Source organism: Alligator mississippiensis, chromosome 4 (assembly GCF_030867095.1).
Source record: "Alligator mississippiensis isolate rAllMis1 chromosome 4, rAllMis1, whole genome shotgun sequence".
NCBI classification, from domain to species: Eukaryota; Metazoa; Chordata; order Crocodylia; family Alligatoridae; genus Alligator; species Alligator mississippiensis.
In genome coordinates, this window is record NC_081827.1 from 136313676 (window position 1) to 136327441 (window position 13766).

Below are 13766 nucleotides of genomic sequence, written 5' to 3' on the forward strand. Positions count from 1 at the left end.
TTCTTATCCCCTGTAGGCACAGAAGTAGTGGCATTTATCCAGGTCCTGATGTTCTGCAGCTGCTATAACAATAGTGCAGCATCTCTGCAGCCTAGAGGAAGGACATTTGAATTTTTCTTGTCCTGTGCCCTCTTTAGCATACAGACCAGGTACTCAGTGCTGCTTACTGTGTCTTGCTGCATTTGAATTGGCCCTTTTTGTCAATCAAGTGCACTTAAGACCATAGTCTGTGATCTTACAACAATCTTTATTCAGTGGCATATGAAAACCATGATCTTAAATGTCAAAACTATTTCACACCTGAAATCAAATAAATTACTTATCAATTAAGGTTTGTAAAGTGTTGTAAAGATAAAAAGCACATTTCCTGAAGAAATAATGTGAATGTGGAAAAAAATGATCTCCAGAAGACTAGGGCAGAGCAGGGGAGATCATTCTTAACACAAATAGCATTAAGGATTATAAGGGAATGCTTGTGAGATCTGGGATCATAATCAAACTCAATATAGCTACCAACAAGTATCCCATCTTAAATGATAACTAATTAAGTCAAAAGATTGTTTTGAATTCATATATATGAAGGGATAATATTAATATATAGGGCTGTGAAATTAGATTGTGCATTTTAGCTAAACAAGACCCTAAACGAAACTTTCAGCTTCAAATAAGTTGCAGCTGTTAAAGTTCATAAAAAAGATGCTGATCTCTGAATTTTAGTAAGGCATGAGCAAAGGATGAAATAATGATGGACTGAAAACTCAGGAGACCTCCTTTCTTATTCCTTGGCTCTCATGTTTAAAGGTGGGCTTTGCTTTGCAGCTCCAGACTCATCCCAGAGGCATAGAAACAGGTTGATGTCACATTTGCCTCCAAGTTAAAGTTGGGCATACATACCATCATTATTTATGATAAAGCTCTTGGGTTCCAGAGCTCCTAATGTCTGTGTAAGGCTTCTTATAAACAAACCAAATAACAGATCACCAAAACAGCTAATAAAATCTGATTCCCTAACCAGTCTAGTTGCAGGAAACTTTATAGCATGATTGCAGTTATGACTCTAGTGTTGACTGATTTGTATGCATCACTAGAGACTGAGTGGGTCACAGATGCAAGTTTGTAACTGACCAAAGACTCCTCTGAACTAGTTTTGATGAGTTCTTTTTCCATTCATGATATTTCCTCAGTATTGATAGCAACACTTTCATTAAAGCTCTGTGTGAACTGGGACAAAGTACTACTTTTCTCAGTCAGTAATTCATCTTTTGTCTATGGTAGAAACATAGATGTAATCGTCTTTATATACACTATTAAAAAAAACATAAATCAGAATGAAAAATATTTTAAATGAAATTAAAATGTTATAATAGATGTTTGCTTTTTAGTATATGATTTTTTTGTTTTTTATCTATAATTTGTTAACATATCTTTTGAAAGATTTTATGTGTGAGACCCTCGACAGCTCACCAAAACTTAAGTGGCCCGCCGACCGAAATAATTGCCATAGCTATTACTATAGGCACATCTAGGATTTTGAAAAGTGGGGTACAAACGGTGCAGTGCAGCATCATACACTTTTTTCTCCAGGTAAAAAGAAATTAAAAGCTTTACTAATATGCTAGGGACCCAGGGCTATATTATTCAGTTTAAGATCAAAGCAAAAACAAATATCACTTCATTGGATTGTACATTAATTTGCTGTATCATATGTTACGTATTAAAAACACAACAAACTAGGCAAGAAAAAAATTAAATATTGTTTCTTAGTCCTGTAGTTATTAGAATTCATTGTACAACTTTAGAATCATAAAAGAAAATCAAGCCTCTTAAGCATCTTGACAGTGTATCTATCCAATAACTGGAAGTTATTTCCACATGTGTTTTAGTGTTCACCAGAGTTAATGTTTCCACAACTGAATTAATGTTTTTAGCTAGAGTTAAAAACAAACTGCAGGGCTATGAAATAAGAGCTACTTTACCAGGATTAAATAGCAGACAGCAGAACTACAGAAAAAAGAATAGCTTGATTAGTGGAAACTTAAAACATTAAGAAAGAAGAGAGGGTCATTAATGCTGGAATGAAGAGATCAGAAAGAATCAGGTAAACTACAATGAGCCACCAAGTCATGTGACACCCTCACTGCTGCCTGAATAGAAATGATGCTGCCACTGCCAACTTGTTTTAAACTTTGAGTGGACCAGGAATCAAAGCAAGGTGCAACTGCATCTCCCCATGGATCCTCCCTTAGCTATGTATAACATATACAACTTTTAGATCCTGGCCAAATGTTCACCTGGATCACTTAGATTTTCACTAATGAGACTTTTTCTGATCCTTCAATTTCTTATGTTAGTTTCTTATGTTAGTCTGCAGGACTGTGAAATAGGAGCTACCAGGAGTAGATAACACATAGCAGAATTGCAGAAAAAAGAATAATTATGCCCAAAAGGACATATGCATCATATCAGAGAAACAACTCACTGAGGACAGTCAAAGAATATTAAAAATTAATAGCAAAACATATTCTATATAAAAAATTCCCCCACAAATATATTCAAGCCTTATGAATAGGTGTTTTACTTGCACCTTTCAGTGACTTCATAAACATTAATCATATGATTAGCTCTATAAATCAAATGCGGAAGGGACACAGCCATCAAAATGTGAATGTTAGCTGCTGTAGATGCTTCTGAGACATCCATCTCTGATCTTTTCACAAGATAAAGTCTGAATCTGTATTCAGTGCCAGTTACTGACAGAGCCTCACTTAGGTAGTTATATTAGCAAGAAATAGTCATGTGTTCTGAGGAAGCTGGTAAGGTTTCATTTACTTCTGATTTCTGATAGAAAAATGCACACATGTAATACAAATGTATTTAATAAAATCAACATGTTCAGACAATATTTTAAAATTAACTCAAACCAGAAATTCTCTATGAATATTCAGTAATATCAGAAGTTTGTCTGGTAAAACCCCCACTTCTAGCAACAGAACATAGACTTAGAATTTATTCAAATGATGCAGTAAGACAATGTTTCCACACAAGATGTGAACACACACACACACACACACACACACACACTAAACTCAGTCGCATCTTTACAGATGAGGATGATGAAGTATTCTGGTCCACATGAATTTTGTAAAGCAAACAACATAGAGATACCAGAAAAAGGGTTTATCATGAGTTTTATCTAACAAGCTTCAAGACATTTCTTCTGTAGGATGTAATGAAGCAAATCCTTTCTTCTTGCATGTACCTATTGGTCTCTTGTATCCATCTAGACATTCAAGTAAGAGTGTAATAGGATTGGATGTGCAATCTATATAGTCACACCTTCCATGCCAAACATGCATGGCAGGCGGCATGACTGTGGGATACAGCTAACAAGCTTCAAGGCAGTTCTTCTGTATGATGCGATGAAGCAAATCCTTTCTTCTTGCGTGTACCTATTGGTCTCTTAGGGCTAGTCCAGATGGTCAGGTAAAGGCGCGATAAGATAGATGCTCAATCCACACAGTCACACCTCCTGCCATACCACATATGCGTGGCAGACAGCATGACTGTGGGATCCACCATCAGATCCTATCACACCTTTTTGCTGGTGTAGGGGGAGCCCAGGATTGCGATCCCAGGCTCCCTCTGCACCAGCTCCCATTGCTGTGAGCGCCACAGCTGGCCAGGCTCACAGCGGTGCCAATGTTCTGCCCACTGCCTCTATTGCAAGCCCCACTGCTGAAGAGGCTCATAGTAGCAGCAGCATTCCCTCTGGTGCCCTCCTTCTGAGCCAGGCAGCCGCCAAGGCTCACAGCAGGGGTAGTGTTCTGCCTACTGGTGCAAGTCCCACAGCTGATTAAGCTTGCAGTGGTAGCAGCATTCCCCCCACTGCCCTCGCAGTGAGCAATATGGGGATGGGCAGCATTTTCCCCACTGCCCCCTCTGTAGGCCCTGCAGCTGATAAAGCTAGCTAGTTTGCAGCTAGGTCACAAGTTACAGCATGATTAAACGGTTAATCACACTTTAAGTGTAACATATAGATGGGGCCTTATAGTCTTCACTTAGCAAAAGGTAACATTAACTAATATTCGGGTGCAGTAGAAAAATACAAAATTGTACTGAAAAGATGCAGAAAATATTAAACTTTAGAGTTTTTGTTCAATACCAATTTTCTTGAGAACTATAACATTGTTAAATTCCTTTGTTAGGGAAATTTAGGCTTGAAGTATTTTAAATTGCTAAGTAGACTTACTAAAAGTTGTCCTATTTTTTCTTATATTTTCAGATTGCAGTTTGTTAAGGGTAGCCATCAAACTGTGGGTCAAGAAATTCTTGGTACATTTTGAATCCTCTGTTCAAAGCAAATTTGATCAGCCCCAATTTGCAATCATATTGTCATTAGAGGGAAGAATGACCCCAAAACTACTGAACTGATCCCTCACCTGCAACCTATGAATTATTGTAGAAATTGGTGCCTGTTTTAAAGTATCATGGAAATTGGGCCATAGGATTCTGGGATAAATAGGAGAACTTGTCATGAGTGGTTAAATGTTGAGAATTCCCTCACATTGCTTTAGAAAATGTTCTCGGTGTTCACCTGGCAAATTAATTTATTTTCTCTGTAATATTTGGACAATCTTTGCAGTTGTTCTTACTGCATATAACACCCTGCATTATCTATATGACAAGATAAACCATTTTCTTTCCATTTATTTTTTTGGTTTTGAGCCCTAAATGTTGGTAGTTCCTCCTCTCAGGTTGTCCATACAGTATACTGTGAAAAAGATCAGGATCACTTGTGGAAGGTGTCCTACAGGTGATGTAATACCATATCCTTCTCATCTTATGAACTAGAAAGGTAACCACTTCTGCCTCATCAGATGGTTCTTCATATACCGGCTGTTTCATATCTTCATAGGCAGACATAATAACAGCTTGGAACAAATTAATCAAGACACAGATCATCACCAGCATAAAAGAGGCTAGAAAAAGACCACCCAGTAAGCGGTTGGATGTAAATTCAGTATCCTCGAAAGCTGAAACACAATAGGAGAATATAGTCTGAGCTGAATGAATCATATTATTGTAATTCCATTCGTGCTGGCCAAATGCTAGGTAGCCAAATGCCATGTAGACAAAAAAGTACACTGCCACCACAAGTGCCATGGAGCAGATTCCAGGAAGAGCTGCCAAGATTGATCTTTGTGCCAGGCGAACATCATAAAAGAATCTGGAATACCTGAGAGTTTTCAAAACAATGAGAAATGCCAGAAAGCCCAGAGTTATCCTCAAGGTCTGATCTACATGAGACACTGCATGGAATGGGATGAAATTGTATGGGTGAATTAAGTAAAACTTGACTATGTCTTCTGCCATCATAAATTTGATAACTTGTAGAGCAACAAAGACAAAAAGCACTGACTTCAGGCTAAAGTTGATCAAATTAGAAACATTTTTTATATAATCTTTCCTTTTTTGGTATATCACGTGAATCTCATCTGCAATATAAATGAAGAGAAAACCAGGGACAGCCAAGAAGCCCAACATTTGGATTTTAGTTAGATGGCGGAAAATGGGAAGTGTAAAGGAATGTACGGACAAGCTTGTATTGAGGAGCCCAAAATAAGAAACTTCAAATATAATGGAGATACTGCAAAACAAATGTATATCTGGATTGAATGTAGTGAGTTCAACAATCACAGCCCATGTCTCTTCATCAAGCCAACTGCTATTTTGTAAAGCTTCCAGCCTTTTGGTTGAATTAGGCCGTTGTTCTTCAGGGAAAAAATAAAAAGTGTACCCCCCTGGTCCATATGTATATAACTCTCCATATGAAAAATAAGTCCATTGATTTCTGTTTGACTGGTAAGTAAATCCTGCATAGCTGCTGGCATCACTGAAAACGGATTTGTTGGTAGCCTCTGTCCAGGACCTAACATGGTCACCTTTCTCTTCGGGGTCACTGCCATATATGGGAAGACAATGGCTTTCACTTATCACAAATTTATTTACAAAGCTGTCAGGCTGGAAACATTTTTTTTTAGTGCTTTTAGCCCTTACCTGCCGCATCCTAGGTAAACCAAGGATTTTGGACCAGCTGTCTGAAAGAAAGGTTGGTTGGTTGTCATTGTGGATCAAAGGCAGAAAAACATTATTCATCCACAAGTAAATGTGTTCTAGTTGTGCCACACTGGACAGCTGAAGAGAAAACTGTTTATGGGTAACCTGGTTGTAGTAAAAACTGTTGGTGTTTTCTTCAGAGTAAGCAATATTCAGTACAAGGGTTAAAAAGATAAAGTGACTGATGGTGTCCTTTAGGAAAATGAAAGCTTTGTTTTTTATCATCTCTCTTTTCAACATGATTGCAGTCTCGACTTCTTCTAAAGGCTGATACTGCTTAGTGCCTCGGGCTTTCACAAGTTTATAATGCATTTCTCTCATCTCATCTGCATCCATAGTAACATCATCCAACTTAATCTCAAGATAGTTTTCCCTGGTTGACCATGGGATGTGTACACAGTACTTTGGTCTAATTGCGCTTAGGGCAGATAGAAGGACAATTTTGAGGGTTTGAAAAAGCAGCACACTCTCAAGAAATGATGTTATGGAGGCTACAAGCCATTCCAGTGAGGTCTGGTAGCCATAGGACAAACCGTATAATATGATGAAAAATGATGACACCCCAGCCACTGCTATGATCAATGCCCAAGAAACATAGATGCACCACCAAGAAAAAATTATCTCTGGCCTCTTGCGAAAGCGCAAGTAGGGAATGTTTAGTGGCCTCCTTTCTTTCCTACTGCCATCGCCCTTTTGTTCTGCATAATTATTGCTGAAATTGGTATTTGGTGATAGATTCTGTCGGGTTTTTGGCTCTCGAGTTGACTCAGCTGGTACTTGCTCCTCCTCTGCTGCAATAGCATTTGCAGCACCCTCAGAAATGGCACAGTTACTCCAGTTATTTGATTTTCTTTGGTTTTTTTCCTTCCTAATATCTTGTGAACTGTAGGGACTTCCGGAATGGGATGGGTTCTCCAAAGACCTGGGACTCGCAGATCGTGCTGAAGTTTCTGAAAGGTACCATTTTTGTAGGCGCTCCCTCCAGTTCCTCAGGTTTTCAGACATGAAGGGTGAACTTTCTTCTGTGGGCTTCTGCTCTGTTCTCTGTGAAGGTGGCTCCTTCTGGGAGTACTTAAACAATGCAGTTATAATTATTTGCACCGGTATGATAACCAAAGCACTTTCAATTCCAGTGGCTATTGATCTCAAATACCGTATTTCTATTGAATAGTCTTCATTCTTCTCAACATTAAAAAACATAATGTTTATGAGCAGAGTCAATAACAATCCTGCCAAACAGCAAGACAATCTTTGGAGCCTGTTGAAAGAGCCGGTGACAACTTGAGCAAAAACAGAAAACCATATGTGATTATCTATCAAGTCATTTGCAAAATTTATCAAGAAATAGTCCTTTTTTACTAAAGGTGCTTTTTGATTTGTAACAACAAATGTCCTGTCCAGCAAATGATCCTTTTTGCCAAGAGCAAGCCATTTTCTGCAAATGAACAACCAATATTCTCTAGTGTACATATTTTCAACTTTGACTCGGCTTAAAAACCAATCTGGAGAAGACCCTGCATTGTTATGCCAGACCCGCAAAGCATAAATGTCTCCCAAATAATTCTTAGTAGTTAGCAAAACAGTATCTGTACCTCCACGAAGCAAAAATGGATAATTTGGGTGCTGTAAGCAATGCACATCGCTGATGCCACGTTGGCCTATGAGTTGAAGAAAAACATCTGCTGTGGTTCCAGCCCCAAAGCGACTGCCTGTGTATAAAGTGACTAAGAAGCATACTTTATCAAAAGGATCATTGTCAGGCAAAACTATAACTCTGTCTCTGCTGAGTTTATCAACCCTGTCTTTTCTCGTGGCCCAGATTGCCAAGAGACAATAGATCAAAAAAATTAAAGCCACAGTTAGAAGGGTCACTGGATTCCTGGGTATGTTTTCTAAAAGAGAACTTTCCAGATCTACTATGTTGGGAATGACTAACACTTTGGCAGCCAGGAATCTGATATTGTCTTTCAAAGACCCTGGGATCATGCGGCTTCCTGCTGACCGCGTGCCTGGTTTCATCTTGCAGACACAGTGCACTCTTTCCCAGTTGGTTTTAGGGCCAACTGTACATGTGCCTTCTTCCCACTGACTCTGCACTCCATCTAGGTCTAGACACTCAGCATTAAACAGGGCTATTTTCACCAAGTCATTGTTTTGCTTCCGTGTAACAGAGCTTGTTTGCAAGACAACAGAGACATTCCATCTATTGGCCCCGCTGCCTGGGGCCGTGTCCCTTAGCAATGCCGGTGAGAGACAGATAATATTAGGAGTCTGAATCTCACAATCAGTGCTCCTTGACTTATTCCCACTTGTAGGAAATTTGGGAGATGCAGTAAAAGAAGCTATTGGAGAGTCATGGATGACATTAAAATCTGCATATAGAAGTACCTCAAAAGAAACTTTTAATTGGGTCAAAATCTGGATATATATACTACTGGAGTTTATGTTCACTTCAAAAGCAAATCTTCCAGTTGTTTGAGGGAGTGTCTTATCAGGTCCAATTGTCAGCTGAAAAGCTGCAGAATCCTTATCTTTTCTAGCAATCATCATCTCTGCTACTTCAGGAACGATCCCTATGATGTCACCATTAGCCTTAGCGCCCATCATTTTGAACCCAGTGACCATTGTTGTAATATCAGAGAGGTTACCCAACCAAGGGAAGGGGTTCTCTTCAAATTCATAAAGAACTGTGGAAATAACAGCATCTACTGGCAATTCTGAATGATTTTCCTGTTTCAGCGTCGGGTAAAAACAGTTCTGGCAATCTTTCCTGGCAGAGAAAGCACTTGCAACATCCCACTTTTCATCTTTTTTTAGTGTCATATTCCAGGTTTGGGACTCCATGAGCGTTTCACTTTTTCCAGGGACTTTGCCATGTAAGACAATGTCTGCTAAATCTTCCATGACGGAGAAGCTTTGTTTAACTGCATTCACATTGACATCGTTAAGAGAAGCTCTCAAGACATTGGATAAGCCCGTTAGTACCCCAGCAGTCAGTAGCTCTGCTTCTTCAGACCCAAGGTTTCCCTTTCGATGCCTTTTCAGTGCCTCACCCACTTCTGACAGTTTATTAACAGAAATACGTTGTGATTCAGCATTGACTTCACTAATTTCCTCTGTAATCTGAGAAATGCAAGCGGTTACTTGATTAACTTCCATTATACTGGAAGTAGAAATTCCTATAGATATGTTAAGAAGGCTTTCCCGAAATTCAGCCTTAGAGACCTGGAGATCTGGTGCATCTTCAACATCATTTAAAAGGGAGGCCACCATATAGACCAAATAGCCTGCATTAAAAAAATCTCCAGTTTCAAGAAAAGATGTCATTGGTGCATCTGACCCACTGGTTAAAGCCAACAGTTCATTAAGTACCACTTCTGGTGGTTTATTTTCAGTTGGATCCCGCACTGTTGCCTGCAGACTTACTTGGGAAAATGCTCCAAGAGAATCAGAGACTTGGATATAGATTGTAAGAGCATAGTTCTTGAATGGTATGCCAATAGGGAGAAAAGAAGGAGGGGATTTCGGTTTATAACCAAAATAGACTATTGTCCCAAATGAATTTTCCTCCAGAGTAGTGATTTTACTTGTTTTTAATGAATCTGAAGCTGCTATTACTTTATATGTAAGAGGTAAATTCCTGTCTGAAAATCCACTACATTGAACGATGAAGGTGGTCTGGAATGCAATACCCTCAGTTGGATTGATTGCGCACCTTCCAATTTTAGGGGCAGAATTGACATAAAAAGAATACCTGTAGACTGATGATGCACCACTCCCAGTCGTTATTCTTAGGACAAGTGTATATGACTGGTCTGCAATATCTATAAAACTTAGAGCATTTATAGACAAGTATGCAGTAAACCTCCCTGTTGATGTTTTGGAAGCCCAATCAAATCTTTTTTCAGTGAGACTTTCTGATAAAAGTGACCAGCGATAGACTAGTCGACTAGTAGTTCTACAGTTTAGGCATTTCCCAGATAAAGTAAATCTATCAGTTGGAATTACAATTCGACCACAGTTTTCTAAGCATACAACATTCAGGCGTGGTGGACGTCCAGACTGCACACTAACAGTTTGGTCCGCAGAACTGTTTCTGTCACCTTTTTCAATCATGAGACGAAAATGATACCTGGCATTCCCTGGAAGGGTTTCTGGCAAAATGGTCTGAATAGGACCAGAGGAGTTTATCCACTTCAAATCCACCTGATCCGGATGACAGGCTCCGCTTGCACTCAATTGCATATTTACATAGTCTACTTCATGTTTGCTGCAATACCAAGTAAATGTGATTCCCTCTAATCCTGTTGATGAATCGGGATCAGAGGAAGAAGATCCATCCAGAGTCCACTCATCTGAATACCCCACTGTTCGGAAACTGCCTCCTCTAATGTTTGCCACCAGGTCACCTGACTCAATTTGAACGTAAACTCGGTCCGATCCACTCAGAACTTGTGAAGTGACTATCGAAGTTACGTTAACAGAGAAAGTAATCAGATATAAGCCAGTATCTAAACTATGCTTGGGTATTGGTAAAAAGACCATGTTTTTATTCCGGATCATGGGTGTATCTACAGGGTTTGTCAAGTCTGGTTCAGTTGTCATGTCTGGAACAGCATAAATTTGCCAGAGTGGGTTTGTAACTAGACTTCCGGTGCAGTTCGACTGGATGATGACAAACAAAGTAAGAAGCACCTCCCTTCTACCGCGTATGACAGGAACAGGGAGATCAGGTTTCTTGATCTGAACAGTCTGTAGGGAACAGGTTCTTCGCTGACAAGAGACCAATGACTCTATGACTTTGGAAGCATAATTGTTGACTGTGACTTTTAACACAGCAGGTGCAAGTCCATTTCTGATGCAGTTCACTCTTGCTACAAACCCTGTGTATCGGGCAGGATTAAAAGGTAAAACAGAACGCCGGACAAAGTGTGCTGCATTTTTCACATGGTCATTGTAAGTATAAGTACTGTTCTGGATGAGGTGCTCTTTCTTTGATCCAAACACCTGCAGATTGAAGGTCCACTCACATTGTAGCATGGGATGTTGCACAGGGATAAACCAAACAATGTAAATTGAAGTCTGCAAAAAAGAAGGGGTACTGTTGAAAACATGGACTTCGATATCTCTGTCTACCAAAGACCTGAAGAGGGCTCCTTGCCGGTTCAGATAAAGGTGCATGTTGAACTTGTAGCACTGCAACTTGACAAATTCAACTGTGAGTAGGTAAGAGAAGTTCTGCTGTTGAAAGAGTACATAATGGATGCTGGAACCATTATTGGGAGCACCGGCCTCATTTTCTTGGGTTATATAATAGAGTCCATGGGCCTGGCTGAGAATGTAAATGCTCATTTTGGTCGTCTTGGGGTTTAGTGTGATGTACACAGGAGTCTGGCTGCTTGTTTTCAGGCTCAGTGTAGCACCAGAGAAACTCAGCTCTCCTTCCAGTTCCCCCAGCCAGTCTCCATCCACATGAAAGTATATGCTGGTTATGAGCATCTTGCCAAGTTTCCGGGATGTGGGGAGAGCACAGAAGTTGCTCTGCCGGGCAAAAGGATTGTAGGATGTAGACCAGTTCCCTGTACCTTGCACATCCAGCAGGCTATAAGCCAGTGTCCTGGGACCAAGGGTCTGGAGCTCCCAGGACAGGCTGAGGGGCTGCTGAGAGACACTGAGCATCTTAGGGTGGATGCTGAGCACATGGAGTAAGGCAGGCTCCACCCTCAGAGACAGACTGAGTCTGACGGGAGGCCCCTGCTCAATGCTGACTGAGACAATGTAGAGGCCAGGGCGATGATAACGCAGAGTCAGGTGGTAGCTGTAGTAGGAGGCACAGGCATGGTGCATCTCCACTCTGGGGTAGGCAGAAGCTGGGGGTGGCTCACGATGCTGGTTGCTGGGGATGAGAAGTGCAGGGGGGCTGCTCCCATGGCTACTGAAGCGATAATGCCAGCGGGAGCTCTTCAGGCGTGCACACCAGCCCAGCTGCACTGGCTGCCATTCCTGGATGGGGAGTCCCTGGGGCCAAAGCAGGAAAAGCCGCACATCTTGTCCAGAAACCTCAATGCTCAGATTGCGGTGGAGGCACATTGGTGCGGTGCATGAGGCCGACACGCACTGTACTGTGATGCGGCTTGAGGCCCAGGGTGGAGCTGGGCTCCCACGAGCCAGGCCTGGACCCAGCACCACCCATCCTGACCAGCGAAAGGTGTCCTGCACCCAGGCAGAGTCCCGATACCAGTGGCACCGTGGTGGGGGCGGCAGCTCAGTCTGCCCCTCCCTGCTTGTGGATACAGCTCCGGGGGCTGGTCTGTAGCGCAGCTGGATGGCACCGTCCCACAGGCAGGAGACCCAGAGCTCATTGTCGTGGCGCCGATAGACACGTCCGTGGGGGTCAGAACAAGCGACCAGCAGTGGCAAGGGCTGGAAGCTTGGGGGCGCAAATGCCGCCCAGGCGGAGCAGCGGTAGCCCAGAAGGTGCAGGAGGAGGCTGGGGAGCAGCAGCCTGTGCATGGCGATGAGAAGGTGAAGGGCACAAACCCCTGAGCTAGGAACACCAGTTGCTGCCCAACCGCTCCAACTGCCAAGGGATGGCTGCATGCAGCCCAGAACCTCCCTGGCACCCTGCACGCACACCGTGGCCTCTCCATGGCACCCCGCACCCCCCCGCGGCTGCAATGCCCCTCTGGTTGTTCCCACAACCTGTCTCCCCTGCTGCACCTTCACCCTGCCCCCTCCTCCCCGGGCCCCCACGGGGGGCCAAGCCCAGCTTACCCCTGGCTGCCTCTGGCCCTGGTCTGGTGCAAAAGGGGCCCCGGGGGGGGGCCAAGAGGGGGCTCGCATGGGAGCTGAGGGGGGTCAGACCCCGGCCCGCAGGGCCCGCGGGGCTGAGAGCCAGCGGGGTTCAGGCAGGGGGTAGGGTCTCGGTGGAGAGCGGGGTCCGCACTGGGGTCCCAGCGCGGGGTTGAGTCTGCCCTGAAGCCCGGAGCCGGACCAGTGGATCCAGGGGGCGCTGGGATCTGGAGCGGGATCTACTCCGGGAGCTGGGGCCTGGCTGCGCCGCCGCCTGGGCAGAGCGCGGTGCTGCTGGGTCTTAAATAGAAAAGGATCCCATTGGAAGCTCAAAATGATCCTGTCTGCTGAAAAACCGCCGTGCACTGGCAAATTATGCAAAGAAGCATTAAAAAACTACGTAAACAAGTCTTCTTCCTTGCTGTACACTTTTTTTTTCCTTCTTCTCCCTTGCTGTACACTGCTCACTGTAGCTTGGCAGTGACTGAGGAGAGGTCAGCAAAGTTGAAGTGTCTTTATTCGGAGGCGGCTCGTAGTGAGACCTTGTGGGGGGCTCCTCCTCCTCGGCCCCGCCCCGAGGCGGGCAATCCCGGGCCTCCCTGGGTCGGGAGCAGGGCTGGGGCTGGATCTGGATCATGGCGCCGCTGCGGGACTGCCAGGTGTGGGGCGCGGGCGGGCGAGGGGCGCCAGACGGCTGGTCCCCGCGCTGCGGCGAGGCGGGAGCCGGCCCGCGCGTCTCCCCGCCTCGCCCTCAGGGTGCCCGGCCGGGGCAGTGGCGGTGGCCGGGCTCCTGCGGCCTCTGTCCCTCAGGCAGGGCTGAGGAGCTCCGCTCCCCGCGCGTGGCTCCCTGATTCCCG

At 43.5% G+C, this 13766-nt stretch overlaps 2 protein-coding genes across 3 annotated transcripts in view; one reads left to right on the forward strand and one right to left on the reverse strand.

The window, feature by feature from the left end:
• Positions 1-228: 228 nt before the first annotated feature.
• PKDREJ (polycystin family receptor for egg jelly) lies at positions 229-13506 on the reverse strand. The gene has a single exon (XM_014606327.3). It carries the CDS (start codon positions 12958-12960, stop codon positions 4675-4677), a length of 8286 nt encoding a protein of 2761 aa, XP_014461813.3. The 5' UTR covers positions 12961-13506; the 3' UTR covers positions 229-4674.
• LOC102562186 (tetratricopeptide repeat protein 38) overlaps positions 13463-13766 on the forward strand; it is a 38704-nt gene continuing 38400 nt past the window's right edge. The window contains exon 1 of one of the 2 annotated variants that reach the window (XM_014606356.3): positions 13463-13568. In XM_014606356.3, the coding sequence (XP_014461842.1) occupies positions 13545-13568 (24 nt within the window). In that variant the 5' untranslated portion in view covers positions 13463-13544. The remainder of the gene's footprint in view (positions 13569-13766) is intronic. The other variant, XM_019482259.2, reaches the window with a different exon arrangement.